The 17,546-nt window shown below is 43.4% G+C and overlaps 2 protein-coding genes across 4 annotated transcripts; both read left to right on the forward strand.

Annotated features, from left to right (window-relative positions):
- The first annotated feature begins 283 nt into the window (after positions 1-283).
- Positions 284-9,189, forward strand: eif4enif1 (eukaryotic translation initiation factor 4E nuclear import factor 1). 2 transcript variants are annotated; one of them, XM_084704833.1, is made up of 19 exons: positions 284-609; positions 1,406-1,583; positions 1,675-1,748; positions 1,855-1,982; positions 2,109-2,383; positions 2,526-2,727; positions 2,926-3,089; positions 3,606-3,744; positions 4,083-4,256; positions 4,397-4,671; positions 5,382-5,465; positions 5,653-5,842; positions 6,116-6,204; positions 6,407-6,543; positions 6,737-6,815; positions 6,919-7,039; positions 7,339-7,671; positions 7,790-7,963; positions 8,148-9,189. In XM_084704833.1, exons 2-19 carry the CDS (start codon positions 1,461-1,463, stop codon positions 8,339-8,341), a joined length of 2,955 nt encoding a protein of 984 aa, XP_084560959.1. In that variant the 5' UTR covers positions 284-609; positions 1,406-1,460; the 3' UTR covers positions 8,342-9,189. The 2 variants fall into 2 exon arrangements, with proteins under 2 accessions (XP_084560959.1, XP_084560960.1); XM_084704834.1 differs by having other exon boundaries at positions 4,397-4,626.
- Positions 9,190-9,815: 626 nt separating this feature from the next.
- On the forward strand, positions 9,816-17,528 carry patz1 (POZ/BTB and AT hook containing zinc finger 1). Of its 2 annotated transcripts, XM_084704835.1 has the most exons (6): positions 9,816-11,209; positions 11,345-11,408; positions 11,648-11,819; positions 12,575-12,733; positions 14,182-14,394; positions 15,049-17,528. In XM_084704835.1, exons 1-6 carry the CDS (start codon positions 9,978-9,980, stop codon positions 15,525-15,527), a joined length of 2,319 nt encoding a protein of 772 aa, XP_084560961.1. In that variant the 5' UTR covers positions 9,816-9,977; the 3' UTR covers positions 15,528-17,528. The 2 variants fall into 2 exon arrangements, with proteins under 2 accessions (XP_084560961.1, XP_084560962.1); XM_084704836.1 differs by lacking the exons at positions 12,575-12,733; positions 14,182-14,394.
- Positions 17,529-17,546: the final 18 nt, after the last annotated feature.

A 17,546-nucleotide genomic window follows, 5' to 3' on the forward strand; every position in this document is an offset into this window, starting at 1 on the left:
TAAGACCATTGGCAAGTGGAATCGGGGAAACAACCCGAATGACTACTAATAGTTGCCCCTATTATTGCCGGATAGAAAAATCACAAGATGCATTGCAACTCTCCATGCTAGCAATGAAGGGCATTCGTGCATTTATGTAGATGTACACAAATTATACAAACGTATACAAACTATATAAGTGATACATATGATTATATACCTACAAATAGAAAAATACATTTTGTCTGTATTAGATCTTTTCGAACACTGACATCAATTGTACAAAGGCGCTAGTGGGCACTATATAATCCTTCCAAGGCCCCTGTCTCTGAAGCGGTGATCAGAGGAAAATTGCTGCTACGACCGAAACATAGAAAGAAGACATAGTTACATCTTCTTGTTTCTAAGTCCCATTCGGAAGCCAGTGTATTATTTGCATATTTTCTTGTGGCAAAACCAGGACGACGCCCTGTGCTGAAATTCTTACTTTACTCTACTTTATTACTGGGGAGCATTATACTCACTCGGCTAGCTAGCTAGCCAAAAGGGGGGCAGCTAGCTAGCCTAGCTAGGTTAGCTGGCCAGCTAGCAGCTCAGGCGGTTTCAAAGCGTTGGCTAGCCAGTTGCATCGTAAGTGAATGTTTACCATTTGGATTGTTGACTTTTCCTCATACAAACAGAAACTAAATATTTTGTATCACTACCTGAACTAGCTAGCTAGTTGGTGTAACGTTTTGCTAACTAAATTGGTCGACTAACGTCATCGACATTATGGTATGGTTGTTGGTAGCTAGTATGCTCATGTCGGTTTATTCCATTGTATTATAGTGGTTTGTTAGCTTGCTAGCCTGGTAGCGACGGTATTTAAACAAGGACACATTTCTGCCGACGTCGTAAGACCAAAACATTGCCAATTAGCCAGTCATGCTGGTGATTAAACGCAGCACGTGCTTATTAACTAATTGGCTAGCTTGATAGATGGGTGGATTCACAAGTAGCTAGCCTAACTCTGATGCCAGGCTAACACCGCTAAGCCTGGTCACGTCAACGCGTATTTAGCTTACTTCAAACAAGTCAAGGTAGTATGTATTTAAGAATATGAGTAGGTTAACCAAACATATTCTGTAGTATGTCGCCATACAGTATTTCGACTTCAATCTCGTATGCTAAATGTTTTCACACTTCTATACATGTTGAATAGTCCTCTCGATGTAACACCTGTATTTACTATGCTGACCTAGGCGTCAAGTCTCAATCGGACTCGGCTGGTTAGATAACGTTTAGAAAATCACGCTCAATTATAAGTTAATATTATTAATTATACTCATATTTTAAGTGTTAATTTTTTCACCGCGTTAGGCTGTAAATTAACTCGATTATGATTAGTTTTTTCTATCGTCCTAAATGTTTTTTTTTTCTTCAACAGATACGACTAGAATCCAAAAACTGAATTCTTGCATTGGATTTGCCCCCTGAAAGTCATGGAGAAGGATGCGTGTGTTGAAGAAAAGGAGAATGGTGAAGCCGTCATGGAGCTTGCAAAGGAGCCAGTGAGAGACCCAGTGAAAGATCCAACTGCATCCTCAGCTTACAGATACTCAAAGGTAATTTTTAAAATCACCACTCGTGATTAGCAAGCGGCATTAGTTTAGGATGCATTTAATTTAACTTCACTTTCTTTTTGTCTTTTCATAGGAGGAACTTTTGGAAATAAAGGAATACCCATTCTCTAATGAAAGGCCTGAGTGTCTTTCAGAAAAATATGACAGGTAGGATAAAATAGCTGTAATCAAATAAAAAATAATAATTGTTGAGGCTAAATTATCAATATGGTTTTAGTTTCTTCTCCAGTCTGACTGACTTTTGGGTTTATAGTGATGGTGTGTGGGACCCAGAGAAATGGCATGCCTCACTCTACCCAACATCAGAGTGTAGCTCCCCAGTAGAAGGTTATAAAAAGGAATATGTGGAAGATCGAGTCCCTTTGAAACGTAGAATTGCAGGTAAACAATCTATCCATATTGTATCTATCCGCTTCAATGGTCATTTGCTTAATCATTTGGATAATTGCCCATGGCTTGAGAACTTAATAGAAAACTTTTAATAACCCCTGCGGTGATATTTTTCAGATCCCCGTGAGCGACTAAAGGAGGATGACCTAGATGTTGTGCTGAGTCCCCAACGCCGCAGCTTTGGAGGAGGCTGTCAGGGCATTGCTGCTCCTGCTCCTCCTACCCGCCGCCCTGTCAGCCCATTGGAGAACAAGGAGAACGAGAGTCTCAGACTAGGAGGGGCTCGCCGCATTGGCAGTGGTCGCATCATGGCAGCACGAGGCTTTGAGAGGGAAGGTCGTGTGGAGAAGGAAAGAGAACGAGAGAGGGATTTTAAGGATAAGAGGTTCCGGGTTAGTATTTATACATGGGTACAGTTACTCTGTTGTAGTGAATTCAATTTTACTCAATATCCTCTTTGCCTTTTAAGTGTTGCATGCCAAATACTGCCTGCAAGTTGTTCCCCCTAATGCTCCTTTCTTATCCTGTCCTCAGCAGCGAGACTTTGGTGACAAGCGTGTCTTCAGTGAACGAAGAAGGAATGACTCCTATGCAGAAGAGGAGCCTGAATGGTTCTCTGGAGGTCCTACCAGCCAATCAGAGACCATTGAGCTCATTGGATTTGATGACAAGATTCTGGAGGAAGATAAACGTAGACCCAAGCGTTCAAGGAAGCGAACGGACTCTGTGAGAGAAGGCATGTCAAACCTGTGTCCCTCAGACATGGCCTGCCGTGTTTACTAAAAGAGCAGCTTTGTCAAGTTATTTTCAATTATTTTTAAATGCAGTGTTTATATTTTTAAATGCAGTGTTTATAAATAACATGTTATATATGGTCACTTGGAAAGCAGACTATTGTCAGTCCATTTCTAAGTGTGTGTGTTTCTGTGTACAGCAGTGGAATGTAATGGTGGTTTAGCAGAGGAGCCAGATGTGGTCCGAGATTCCACAGCAGATCAGGAGGTCCCACACCCGGAAGTTCTTCCAGAGCAAACATCTGGAGACTTTGACTTCAATGAGTTCTTCAACCTGGAGAAGACCATGCCAGGGTTGGCTTCGGTAAGTACCTGGGGAGCACTGCAGGATTGGTGTTTCATTGTCAGGTGTTCTAAATCAACACACGATGGGGTGACTGCTGGTGTGAAGGAGATGGATTCTTTAGCTGCACTTGGGCTCTTTCTCAATCACCAATGGGGTTTATTTCATGATTTCACTAGGAATTTCTCTTGTTTTGTTTTTTTGTTTGTGCATTTTTGTTGTCAGAATGCAGTTCAATAATGCAAATTTATGCCCATCAAAATATTTAACCGTACTTTTTAACCTAGTAACAAGTCTAATGGGAGTATCAAAACGACTTCAAAAACCTTGACAGTTTAGATATAATCTAAATCTTAGATACATTTAGCTATAAATGGCAAACTTAAGTGCATCCATTTAAAAAGTTTCTTCTAGCACACTGTCTGCTTGTCAGATGGAAAGAGCTCTAAACGTAAGTCCCAGCTTTTGTCCTTGCACCCTTTAGTCGGCCCTTACGGATGTCCCACACTCTTACAGCTCTCCCTCTGTTTCTTGCAGATGATAGAAGATGTTCTGGGGGAGGGCCCTGTGTCAGCCAGCCGCTTCAGCCGATGGTTCTCTAGTAACCTGAGCCCCTCTGGTAGCCGCTCCAGCAGTCTACGCTCCACCCCACACGAAGAGCTGGAAAGACTGGCAGGTAAGGCTCCAACTAACTCATAAGTAGGGATGGGTATCATTTGGGTTATGATACCGGTGCCAAATTGATACTTAAATGGTTCCGGTGCCATCGGTACAAAAAAGAGCCACAAAATGACTGCTTCAGAGCACCACAGGGCAAACATCTCAATCAATAGCTCAGGCATTTAATTAAGTGGCACCGAAATCTGCATTCCGATTTGGTCCAGCAGTCATATAGGTACCGGTGCCATATTAGCACTGGGTTTTTGTACACAACCCTACTCATAAGCCTGGGCTGTCGAACTATTGTAAACCAAGAGATTGGTGAAAAAGTTAATCATGCCTCGCATCCCTCAGGCTTCGACCCCCGATGTACCTCCCCAAGCCAGGGACCGGCGCCGTACTTCACGCCCATCCAGTCAGAGCGCAAGGAGAAGGTCGATATCCTGGAGCTGCTTCACAAGGCCAAGATAGACCTGAAGCCTCTCCTCTCAAGCCTTTCTGTCAATAAGGCGCGACTACGAGAGAGTAGTGAGTGAATTATGTTCAATGCATGTCTTTGGCTAATTAGCATATAGTTCTCCAGAGAATTAATAGAAAATAAACTTGCTAAGCTTAGTTTAGGCTGAGTGTCTGTATTTGGTTTAACGATGGCTGTATCATGTCTGCAGCTCACTCAGGTGTGGTGCTCTCTCTGGAGGAGGTGGAGGGAGGGCTAAAGGGGCTGAAAGTGAGTTCTGAGCCACAGGCTCACAAGGCTCCCCATCAGCAGCGGGGGGATGGCACACCCTTCATGGCTGAGCATCTGGAAGAAGCTTTAACAGGCAGCTCTGTGGGGCCCCGCGGCCGTCCACGGGACCCTGACATGTCAGCCTTCAACAAGCTGGTCAGCAGCATGAAGGCAAGTGGAACTTTGCCTACCCACCCCAAAGTCAACACCAACAACGTAAGTGTGCCCCCATGGCTCTGGATGTTAAAGCTTTGCCAGCATGCTGCCTCGGGTAACGCTGGATGTGTAACAGCTTTAAGCATGCTGCTTCAGGTAACTGTGGATGTGTTAACATACTAATATGCTACGTCTGCTGGTTCAAGTCTGACGTGAACTTGTAGGGCTTGGCTTTTGAAGGTCAAAACCAGTGTGCTGCATGCAAGCACTTTTCTAACAAACGTTGTCAAATGTTAAACACTAATGGTACTGGAGGTTTGAAAGAAACGATGGGCATAAATTTGTGTGGATAAGTAACTTTTACAAAAACTGTGTGGGTTTTATGACATGCTAAACTTATGCACAAAACACACTAATGTTCTGGCTGCAAGTCATGGTCTTTTTCTCACCGGGTAGGGTAGCTTTTATTAATATTATATTGAACTATTAACTTGCACTCAGAACAATTATATATTGCATAACGTCTTCTGTCATTGGGCTTGTTTAATGTTTGGTTGCTCGGCTGTCGCTATTGGATTGGACAGCTTGTCATTCCAAATCCTTTATGATTTCCTGCATCATTTTGTTGAAGCAGAATCCATTTTTAATTGATCTAATACTTTACTAAGAAATTGCAACCACACTACTGAAATGCCCAGGGACATGGACTGAAAGTTGTCTGGAACTTGTCTTGTTTGCACCTTTCCCCAACCCCTTTCCACCTTCTATAGCTTCAGCAATCATCAGACCCTACCCTGATGCCACAGCCTGAGGCAGCCCAGGGGCCTGCTCCACAGCCCAAGAACATATTCCAGGTGTGTAGCTAGGATTTTGCTGTGTGTGTGTATAGCCTTTTTTAAAGCTTTGTTAGTGATGAGCCTTTTGGGGGGGTTATTATTATAGAATTAAGAGTAGATCCTGCTTTGAAGTGTATTGAAAATAGTGGTGAGGTACAACTTTCTGGACCTCCTTGTAAGCTAAATGTGTTTTTTTTTTTTATAGGAGCTCCTGGGTGCCCAGTGTCCTCCACACAGTGGCTCCCCCATCCTCCTGAGCAGCCTGCTGCCCAGCCCTGATGCTCTGCCAGCCTCTACCCATGGTCTGTTGCAGCACAGGGGCCCCTCACCCCCACTCTTCCCACAGAGGGCACCATCACCAGACTACTTTAGTGGACGCATGCAGCCTGCAGCAGGTAAATGCACAAGTGCCATAAACTGATCGGTGTGTTCTTGGGAGGTTTGGAACTGATGATTTTGTTATTGAGATTCATGTACTGTCTTAGGGAGAGATGTTTTCTTGGGCAGCCTATTTTGTTTAGGCAGCTATTGGTTGGCAAGTGTATCAAACGTCATTTCTCACAGCTCCGACATCAGAAAATTGAAATGCCAGATATCAAAGACCAATTTGGATATATATTGCTGTTATCTTTGTAAGTACTCCAGGGTCTAAGCTGTTCCGTTTTCAGGGTTTCCTGTTGGTCCACCACCGATGTTGGCAGATCAGTTCCCAGGCATGCATCGATCACTGAGCCCTGGACCTACTCCACAGCAGCAGGTGAGACCTCGACATTAGATTAGCAGTTTCACAGATTTGTGGTGCTATCAAACACCAAATTAGATTTTAAATCCACTCTCCTTTTTTCAAGTTTGACTTCTAAAATGGTGGAAGAAGTGCTGGTTACACAGTTGCTACAGGAACTACAGTGTTACATTAAACATTGTTCTATTCCTTGTGTTATCGTGTGTGTGTTGTCCAGATGAGGGTACTCTCCATGGGGATAGATCAGGCTGACCTGGAGGCCCTGGTGTTTCAGCAGGACCTGGCCCTGCATGCACATCACTCTTTCCAGGCAGGCTACAACAAGCAGCTTCAGGACAAGGCCTATCGCAACAGGTCTGTACAAACGAAGGCATTTGAGGCCTGTATTTGGTATAGTTCCGATTTGGTTGTCTATTATTGCTGTTCCTCCTTCCAGAGGATCTGGCGAAGTAAATGCTAACAACATTTTGCTATTGTTGGTGAACATGCATCAGCAAGCGTGTGAATGCAGATCAGTAGTTCTATGATTTAGGTTTGTGGTCCACAGACAACCACAGATGAATCGGTCCCCTGGCCCAGGCCCTCATCCCGCTGGGAGAAACTCTCCTTGCAATGCAGTCACTGTGGTGCGTGTAAATGCTGTCTTAAAAAACAGTTTTAACATTTGACATGGTTGGTTTACTCAAAGCTTGCATGTAAACATCCTGTTAATGCTTGTGTGTTGCACAGCTGTCTGCGTCCTTCACTCCCACATCTGTGATCCGAAAAATGTACGAGACAAAAGAGAAAAGTAGAGATGAGCCAGGTAGTCGTCCTGAGGGCAAGGAGGATGCTGGAAACTCTCAAGAAGGTATTTACTGGCAGCTGCTCCAATCTGCACTCTACTTTGTGGAGACGAATGTAAGAATCCAAACTCTGAGATTTTGACACTGGCGAGGCGACCAAATGGACAGGGAACACGGAACAAGTTATAAATTCTAGACAGATTCCATGCAATTTCGTAAATCACCACACAAATGATCCCATTTTATTTAAAGAAAACGTCTGACCATTGGGTCCAAGGGCAACTTGCCCCCAAGATGGAAAACAATGTCATCAGTGGAAGGTTTACAGCTTATTGATTCTTCAGGTTTTCTGCTCTCGTTACAGATGGCAGCTCCCCTAATTCTTTCCTGGAAGGGATGGATGGGAATGGTCCTCAGACTGGTGGGGTAAAAGCCTGCTCCACCCCACTCTCCTCCCAAACTCGGCCCTCCAAGGAACAAGAGCGTCCAAAGCCCGCCTCTGCTGGACACCACACCCCCACATTGGTGTCCCCTGGGACATCCTCCCCCTTTCCCAGACCTATCTACCCAGTACCGCTGCTATCCCATGTTCCAATCGTACGGCCACCTCCACCCCAGCTTCACCCCAGCGTGGTGCAAAGGATGTTGGCCCAGGGAATCCAGCCCCAACAGCTTGGCCCGGCTTTGCTACAAGCAGGTTGGTGACGTTTCTGAAGTTTATCCACAGCATTGTCATTGACCTTCAAATGAAATTACATCTGTGGGCTTTGCTAATTAAAATATATATATATATATATTTTTTTTTTTTGCACCAGGTATATTTCCACAACATGTAGACCTTGCACAACTTCAGAGCTTACCCCCTGCCTTGCTTGGACAACCCCTCTACCCACTTGGTGCAACAGGGCACCCTCTCTTATCTCCCAGAGCCAACACCCACATGCAGCTAGCAGTTATGCAGCAGCAACTCCAACAGCAACAAAGACCAAGTAAGCTACGTTTTTGGATCATTACACCCATGAAAATACAAAAGGGACGTTGTCACCATCTGTATTGCAACGTGCCATTTATCCTAATTAGAATGTTCAGTTAACATTTAGAATGGCTTTTTTTATTTGACACAATCCATGAATTCTCATGGTTCCAGCTAACTCATGTTTTTGTTTATCCAAGCACTGCATCATCCAACAGTCCACGGCCCTCAGTCTCAAAACCATGGCCCCCATCGGACGAACCACTCCCAGCGGCGCGAGGGCAGCCCCCCTCTCGGCCTGGCCAAGTGGTTTGGCTCGGATGTACTGGAGCAGCCCCTTCCCTCCATGCCTGCTAAAGTTATAAGCGTTGACGAACTGGAGTTCCGGCCGTGAGCATTTAGAAGATGCTGGCAATAGCAGGACTTTTCTTTGTCTCCCATCTTCACATCCCCATTAGTGACAAACGTGAACTTTCATTTCTAAGTCAAAATGCACAGATTTGAGATGTCTGTCAATTATTTGTCTTAAACCTTGAAGTCACTGGTAGTGTTTAAAGAGGCCTAAACTTAAGAAAGGGAAAGATGCGTAATGGGGTTCTTTTCTGCAGCTTATTTGTTTTGAGTATTCTTTTTGTATTCAGTTTTTGCAGTAAAGATGAAGTAAATAATGTATAGGCCCAAATTGTACAGACCATGGGAAAGAAACTTATTCTCCCTGTACATAATAGATATGATTTCTTTTTCTTGGTATGGAAAAGGTTGTACTGCAGTTAAATGGAGAACTGCCAGGGACTTGAGTGGAACCTCCAAGATGGGGTAGTGTTTCCATCTGATCCTGGAGAAGTTACCCACCCCACCCCAACCCCAGATTGGAACTGCACTGAGAAAAGGGCTACTGCAAGTCATGTTTGTTTGTGGAGGTTCCCAGAGTGTTTCCCATCAAATGCCCCTCTAAGGCATGGTCAGTGGCCCTGTTTGTAGCGGTAACTAGTTTGAGCATTTCAGTACGCCCCCAGTGGGAACAGCAAGTGCTGGTTGTGCCTTTCTCTTGTATTTTTTTTTCTTTTTTTTTACCGTATTCCCCTCCCATTTGCCCTGTCACTGGAAGAGAAGCACTGCTGAAATCACGATTTTCTTTTTTGGGGGGGTGTTTGGGATTCCGTTTAAGGTAATGTGCTATTAAGTTATAAAAGCACAATTAGAATTAATAAATAAAATGTTCAATAAAACGAATTCACAAAAGCATTTTGTATTATTTTTAAGCTTGTTCCAACCTTGCGATATTACGGTGTGAGTTTTGCTGTATTTTGATAAAGCAATTTGAGAAATGTATGGTGTTCAAAATAGTTTTGAGCTGTGGGATTTAAAGCAGCCGACTTGGTTTGGTCGATCGTACATAGACGCGTGTTGCCAAAATGGTGCTAATTCACGGTTATCTCGTGATTGAACATTTAATTATCTAAACGACATTCGAATCATTTTTATTCACACCTTTTTGTGTTAAAAGCACATTTCACAGGGGCAAAAGTGTTGTGTGTAAGCTATTAAACTGCCACGAAGAGTATCCATTTCGATTTCAACATGCGCGCTTGTGTGTCGTTATCTGTTTGACCATACAGGGAAGCTTGTTCGTCTGTCATTGGGGGGAGGGGGTTGTTTAGAGGGGGTGGGGGCGACAACGGCAAAACAGGAAGGAGAAATGTATACTATATTTTTGTGTATCGACGGGATCGAGAGCCGTCAAGTATAATTGACACGTTTTTTCAATACAATATACATGAGAAAAAGTGTGACGTTGACATGTTTCTGGAAAGAGACCCCCCCTCCCCCTCAGAATAAAAGGTCAAAGTTCACAGGAAGCTGGGGGCTGCCATTTTTCCCTGGTGCTGCTAACATTTTAGATGCTAAGGAGAAAGGAGGGGTGGTTTTCGTTGGTAAATTTTTTATATTTAATTTACCCCCAAAGAGTTCAAAACATTCGTTCCTTTCTCCACCCCTTGTTGCAAACATAACTATTGAATGAATTTGGCATGGAGAAAATAGTGGAACAGTCTTGGAATTCTTCCTACACCTACCAGGTGAGCAAGCATAGCGCGGAGATGCTACACAACCTCAACATTCAGAGGAAAGATGGAGGCAGGTTTTGCGATGTGATCTTGCGCGTCGGTGAAGAGAGCTTTCCTGCCCACAAGGCGGTACTGGCCGCGTGTAGCGAGTACTTCGAATCGGTCTTTAGCTGTCAAACAGAGGGCGACAGCGAGGCAAAGGAGCTTGAAATGCATACCATAAGCCCTAAAGTTTTTAAAGACATTCTAGACTTTGCTTACACTTCGAAGATTGTGGTACGCCTGGAATGCTTCCCCGAGTTGATGACAGCAGCCAAGTTTCTGTTAATGCGATCAGTCATCGAGATATGTCAGGAGGTAATAAAACAGTCTAATGTACAAATTCTTGTTCCACCTTCACGAGGAGGGGACTCCAGCTTGTTCCCTTCAGGAGCCCCGGATTTGGGCTTCCAAGCGACTCAACAGGAAATGCCAAATGGTACTGTAATGTTATCAAATGGCTCAATGTTTTCTAATATTGGACAAACGCACAACTTGGATGGAAACAGTGACACGTCTCTGGTCGGTAGCCCTTCGTCAACAATGCCAGTTTTGCACCCTGCCGGTCGAATGCCAGTGTCTCCATCATCAGAGATGACGGGGAATCATTTTCTAGAGGATGTCTCGCCTGGATCGAAACGAGGCAGAGGGCGGCCAAAAAAAGGGACAGTCATGGAGCCTATACATTTTAATCACAGCACCCCTAAAGACAATGGGTTATTTCCTTGTAGAATTTGTGGGAAAGCATTTACAGAGGCGACACGCTTAAGAAACCACGAAGCACAGCATGGAGCATCCACCGGCGGTGTAAACAGTAGCAGCGATACCTTACCCACTGCAGACGGCCCTATGTTGATATCTCAATCACAACCAGGTCTGTTGGAAAATGGCATATCCATGCACGGCATCGAAGATAACAGTCGTAAACGTGAAAGGACGAGACGTCACGTTGGTTGTGACATTTGTGGTAAAGTTTTTCGTGACGTTTACCACCTGAACCGACACAAGCTTTCTCACTCCGGAGAAAAGCCATACGCGTGTCATGTATGCGGCCTTCGTTTCAAACGCAAGGACAGAATGTCATACCATGTGAGGTCACACGATGGCTCCGTTGGCAAACCTTACGTGTGTCAAAGCTGTGGAAAAGGGTTTTCAAGGTAAGTTCATATTTGGATAGAATACCAGAAAGGACATGATCAGTTATCGGCAACTTCGATGTTTCTTGCAACCAGATCCATGCAATTCACTCGGTTGTGTCAGTATGGTAATAGTTTCTGTTTTGCTATATTTAGGCCAGACCATCTGAATGGACACATCAAACAAGTTCACACAACAGAGAGACCCCACAAGTGCCAGGTAAGACTATTAAGATTCTCTCTGGAAATGTGATCTCTTGGGTAGCAATTTTGGCATTAGGCCTCTGTCTAAACTATTGACAGTTCATGTCTGATACATTTCTAGAAGGTCTAGATGCAGGCTTCTGATGGGCCATTGTCTGAATGATCACAGCTGTGCTTTGTACAGTGTCTTGCAATGCATGTCTAAAAAAACTTATGAAATCCACCTTTTTTTCGTGCCTTTTTTTTCCTCTCCAGATCTGTAATGCCTCCTTTGCCACGAGAGACCGACTGAGATCCCACCTGGCATGCCACGAGGACAAGATCCCCTGCCAGATTTGTGGCAAATTCCTCCGGGCTGCATATATGACCGACCACCTCAAGAAACACAGTGAAGGAACTCACAATTACTGTGGCATATGCAACAAAGGTAAAGCCTAATTTACATCAGCCACTTCATTTAGGTGCCATGACTTGTCTCTGGCGAATGTCTGTTAAGATGGTATTCAGTGATGTCTTGACATTGCCAACAATTTGTTCATGTGTTTTTATTAATTGCGTGCCATTAGTATTACTAACCCATATTTTTTTATCCAATGCCAAACGGTTTGTCTGAAGGGGTTGTAGAAAGGCCCCAAATATTCAGACTTTTGAGTTCTAAAACTTTTGTTGAAAATGAGACATTTGAGGCAGACTTTTTTTACCTGAAGAGTACACCTTACACCTGTGAGGAGGCTGTTGTACCAACCGGTCTCTTGTATCTTTTTTCGTTTAGTATCCCTGGAATACAGTTACCAGCTCATTATTTAATTCAGACTGATACAGAACAGGGTTTTTGTTGCATGCCACCTACTCCAAAATACAAAAATTGCTAGGTTTGCAAAACTTGCCTATCCTGCCTTATAATGGCAAACTAGTACTGCAGGTAAGGGCTGCGTCAAGGATACATGCCTACATATGGACAAATATGAGAAATGGTATGTAAGGACCGGAACCAGACAACATACATTTCAGTCATAAAAAAATTGCCAAAACTCGTGGGAACTCTACAAAAGTTTATGTAGGTTATGTACCATTGATCTGTGGTCAATCTGGGATTCAGAAGGCTGAATGCTCTCGCGTTCATATCCAGCGGTGTATAGGTCTGCAATTGCCTTTTGTTGTGTGTTCTTTTCCTGGACCTAGGTTTCTCCACAGCATCCTACCTTAAGGTGCACGTAAAAACGCACCATGGCTCACCTCTCCTCCCCGCTGCCACAGCACACAGCTTCCCTGAGCCGCGGGGGGAACCGCCGATACACAACGGCGCTCCTTACCACACAGGACGCCAGTGCGCAGTGGAAGGCAAGCAGCCGCCCACCCTGTCTTCAGCATTCGTGTCTCTTGCCTTTTATCATCTGCTGCCTGGAGGTGTTGCATCCCCTATAGCCATTCCAAAGCTCTACCAAAAGCATACATAAAATAGGCACACTCTCACATGCTTTTGCATGTCCGGTAACCATTACGCTTTATCTAAATGGATCCATTTGCTGTCTGTCTTTCCATGAGCTAACAGGACTTCTTCATAAAGGAAGCACCAAACAGCGGCACTTGTGGTCTGTAGATGAGGCTAGCAGGTGTAGTGTCAACCTCTACTTAAATGTCAATGCATGTCATCTGTGATTCATGCCCAATAAGGGAAGGAGAAACAGTTCTGGAAGGAATTGTGTTTAATGGTTAAGATAAGATGCTACGTTGACTTTCCTTATTCACAAAACAGCCCGCATACATGGGCTGTTTTGTGAAATAGAAAATACCTGATGATCCCTATATTTCATCCTCTAATCTGACTTCTCCATCTCTTTTCCTAAATAATGACAAAACAAAGCTTGGGTTGGATTTACCCAAAGTGTCGCTGTTGGATGCAGATTATTTTCAAAATATTGCCATATCTTTGGAAAAATCTATCAATCTTGAGGAAAAAACTTATAGAAATGTGTTTTAGCATACTTGCATTGTTTTGGGATCTTTTTTTGTGTTGGATCTGTTTTGCCATAGTAGTTGTTTGGCATGACAACATGGTGAATGCTGTCTGCTGCTTCCTGTTATGTTTCTCACATGGTGGCCACTGGTACGCTCTGTTGCATGAACAGCTGTGTATCAGTTGAATGTACACAACAACCTGGATTCAATGGAGCTTTTTCATGTATATTATTGCCATGAAAACCAGCAACCTCTGGCTAGTAGGCTCATTTACCTTGTACTGTCTACCTATTTGTGAATCAGTCTAAGAAGTGCATTGATGCAGCACTTCAGATCGAGCTCAGCATCACTCTGAAATGCAATACCACACAGTTTCCATTTGAAATGGAGAAGAGCGTTCTGGAGACATGCACAATGTTGGGGAAGCAAAGAAGTGTGATAAACAAAATAAGTGCCCAATAAACTGGTTGGTGGCTTTAAAGGCACTGCAAATTATTAGGATTAACTTATCACAGACGAATTGCAAAAAACAAAAACAATTAGCAACCCAAGCACTATATAGTATACCTCCCACAAGGTACTGCTGGCTTGGCAAGTAATAGAGGAAAAAGTTTCATTCACTGAGTTTTTTTCCCTTATGGTTATTTAGTCAGTTTCTATTTTAAGAGAAGTACTGCAAACCTGCGTAGCTTAGGTTTGCCCACTGACAGTAAATGGTGTAGCTCAGATCTGATGTCATGGTAACAACAACTGTTGACTGTATAGTTTCTGTGGCCTTTCCTGTTATTTCTGTCCTCCACATCTGTCTCGGGGGCGGGTGTTTTGTGTAGACCTGTGCACTACTCGCCGGCTGCTGGTCACCTTCCCTGAGGCAGAAGGTCGCTTTCGAGGGTTTTCTGGACCCCCAGTTCTCTCCCAGCCCTGCCCCCCTACCTTGAGCCTGCAGCCTGAGCTGCTCTTGGGAAAATCAGGGGGTGCGCCATATTTCTGGGAGTGTCGCTCTGGCGGGGCGCCTGGCTTCCCTTTCCACGGGCCTCTTGCAGGTCAGTATGGGCCAGCAGGAGGGCGGGTGGGAGCTGAGCTCTGAAACACCCTATTGATTGGTTGAGCACGATACTAGCCATGCTGCTGGAAGGATTTGGGCGAGAAGTATCCAGCCACTAGGAGTGCATGGGCAAGGAGATGACTGGAATCAACATACTAAGAGAGCATGTTGTTGCAAAAAGTTGGCTGTAATTTAGTGGCTTGTCTCTGTGTCTTAAGATGTAAGCTACATGTGTAATCTGGTTTCAAGTCATTTTGATATGTATGGTGTAAGAAATAAGTTGTTTTGTTATTGTCCTTGTAGAGCTATATTTAAAGGAATGATACTCTTTCCATCCCTCACTGATAAAGGAGTTCTGGGACCAATCTTTTGGAGATTTCTCTGGATGCATCACTTTTCTTTTCAACATGGAACACTTAACTTTGCATAATAATTTCAGTTTATATCGTTGCAGGTGGTGGCCAACTGGAGTACTTCTACTGAGTGAGGAGCAATATGTTGAATTGTGTGTAATTACTAATTAGAGTTTTCTCTCTTCCCCGTTTTTATGCCCTACCCTCATCTGTCTTTCTGTCTTTTCCTGGCCGCCTCCTCTTGGTCTCTCTTCCTCCTGCTCTCCACAAACCCCCACCCCACCATGTGTTTTCCTCAGACGGGCAGGAGAATGTTGGGAAGTGCCCCCATCAGGAATCTGAAGAGTCAGACCCTTCTTTTGGGGAGCTGTCGAACGGGGACGAGCTCAAGTCTCCACACAAGCCTGACGGTGAGGAACAGGGGATGACGCCTCTGGCGTGCAACGGAGCCTCTGCTGGTGCTGTGACATCACCGGGGAGCACCAAAGTCAAGACAGATCTGGAGAAAAAATTCCCTTGCAGCGACTGTGGCCAGGCTTTCCGTACCAAGTCCTACCTCAACAAGCACCAACACAGGGTTCACAAGGCTCCGAAAGGCCATAGCAGTACAGCGTCGGGGTTAGGGGATCTTGCCCCCTCCCTAAGCTCACCCTTTTCCCCTCAACAGAACATGTCGCTGTTGGAGTCTTTTGGCTTTCAGATAGTACAGTCTGCTTTTGCCTCCTCGCTGGTGGACTCTGAGGCAGGCCACAGTGGGATTGGCCTTGGGGAAAAGTGACTCTAGTGCTGATGAGTCTGTCCGAACTGCCTTTCTCCAGATGAGGGCTAGATTTGATCAGTCACCTGGCATTCAGCATCTCAGCTTAACTAGACTTTCTTGGAAGACTACTCTGCTGTTCAGATATTCATAATATTTTGTCATGTCTCTGTATTATGGGCTATAATTTGTTGATATTTACCATCTTGGAGCGAAATTGTAAATACATTTTCTTTACATTAAGCAACATCATTGATTTATCTACGAAGTTATACCCATATTTGCTTTGCTCAGTCTAATTAATGACTTTACTCTCTGTAATGTATAATCGAGCCCTTTCAATTCATTACCAAAAACCCATGTTATCTACTTGACAAATAAGGATGTTGCTAAAAGCATTGTCAACTAAAGAGACTATGTAATTAGCAGACAATAAGACTTACCAATAATCCTTTGCTACCAAGCTTTTGAAAAAACTTATTTAAAACAATCATATCAAATCTTGCAGTTGTGGCCCCGTCTTCCCTTCATAGCACCTGACTGCTCAAGGCTTGAGATGAATCCCTAACTACACTGCAGCAAAGCCAATTCAGCCCCCCACACACAGACACAGACACACACACACACAAAAATAAAAAACTAAGGATTATGCCCATTGCCTCAAGCGATTTGAGAATGTTCTGGAATTCTAAGATAAGTTTGTTTGTGGTCACGTAATGTGAAATCAATTCTGCATTATAAACAGGGACCAAATTCAGGTTTGACTATTGAAATTGAGAAATGTAGAGTATATTTTATTAACTTATTCATTGCCCTGTTTGCTTTGTGCAACTTTTTTTATTGTTTATTGAAATGTTGATTTAGTCTGCTGATATAGCAAATTTTTCTAAGTTATGTTAGAAGCAGGAGGCCTAACTGTCAGTATAACAAGTGTAAACGAGCGTGCTAATTTTGTCTGCGTTTTATTCTCTCTGATATGCTTTTATTGTCTTATAACATCAAATTCAGTTGATTGATCAAGCTCCTTACATTCCTTTTTTTATTTATAGTTCTATTGTTGTGATTGTAACAAGTGTACATTGCATACACTATACATGTATATGATCAAATAGGGAGCCTGTACATAGGTTAATGTTTTTTCCTTGTCCATTATGTAATTGGATGTAGATTTTGCTTATTTGAAAGTAACCACACTGCACACCCAGTGAACAGTGTTATATACTCTGTTCTAGTATGATTATGTGGGTTTGATTTGGGATGGAATGTTGTCCACTGGAGGGTGACAGTAGTATCACTGTTCATTATAAACACTGTCACCTTGCTCTGGTAGTCCTTACGCTACCTGTAGCATAACTCGTGGCTTGACCAATCAGTCTGCCTAGGCCATTAGTACCCTACTTTGAGCTCCTCCATAATAGTGATGCACTTGCATTCTCACTGTGGATGGAAAACAAGTCAGCCCCAGACTTATTTTATGTTATTTATTGGATGAGTGAGAGACGTTTAGAAATATGCTCTTTTGCTACAGTCGGTAGTTGTGGCACAATGGAATGGCTCACTGTTTATATATACTGGCTGTCTGGTGGTGTTGTTTCTCACCCATGTTGGTACTTGGTGTATGGGATGTGTTTTGTGTGTGATTTTGTAGATACTCTTACTGTTTTATCATGTTATTTTGGTCTGTTGCAAAGTGCCTTCCAAATACTGATAGTGCACAGCAGTGGATTAAAAAGGACCTCTTTTTTAAAAGGTAAATCATACACGGAGTGACTTGCATTGACACTTTTGTATAAAAACATGCATACACAAGATGTACAGTATGTTAACTCTGTATTTTATCATTGTATTCTGCAAGATTGTTCTTTAAACATGTGAGTTACATGTTTTGTTATAAAATCTTTGGACATATTTCAATATAAGCATACTTTTCTATAGATGTTTGTTTTTGTACTCAGTTTTTGAGTCTGTTGTCTCCAATTGCTACAGAGGTGAGCGATTAAATAAACATTTATTTGAAACTCTTATTCAGTTCTGTTAATT

The sequence above is a fragment of the Hypomesus nipponensis genome, chromosome 9 (genome assembly GCF_054491055.1).
Source record: "Hypomesus nipponensis isolate SF chromosome 9, ASM5449105v1, whole genome shotgun sequence".
Lineage (NCBI taxonomy): Eukaryota > Metazoa > Chordata > Actinopteri > Osmeriformes > Osmeridae > Hypomesus > Hypomesus nipponensis.

What these genes read in the sequence shown, in the direction of transcription:
- eif4enif1 (XM_084704833.1), top strand. Translation starts at nt 1,461, where the DNA reads ATGGAGAAGGATGCGTGTGTTGAAGAAAAGGAGAATGGTGAAGCCGTC. An exon ending in TTAAGGATAAGAGGTTCCGG is followed by an intron (nt 2,384 to 2,525) that starts GTTAGTATTTAT and finishes TCCTGTCCTCAG; the next exon opens with CAGCGAGACTTTGGTGACAA. An exon ending in GACAAGGCCTATCGCAACAG is followed by an intron (nt 6,544 to 6,736) that starts GTCTGTACAAAC and finishes TGTGGTCCACAG; the next exon opens with ACAACCACAGATGAATCGGT.
- patz1 (XM_084704835.1), top strand. Translation starts at nt 9,978, where the DNA reads ATGGAGAAAATAGTGGAACAGTCTTGGAATTCTTCCTACACCTACCAG. An exon ending in CTGTGGCATATGCAACAAAG is followed by an intron (nt 11,820 to 12,574) that starts GTAAAGCCTAAT and finishes TCCTGGACCTAG; the next exon opens with GTTTCTCCACAGCATCCTAC. An exon ending in ACGCCAGTGCGCAGTGGAAG is followed by an intron (nt 12,734 to 14,181) that starts GCAAGCAGCCGC and finishes TGTTTTGTGTAG; the next exon opens with ACCTGTGCACTACTCGCCGG.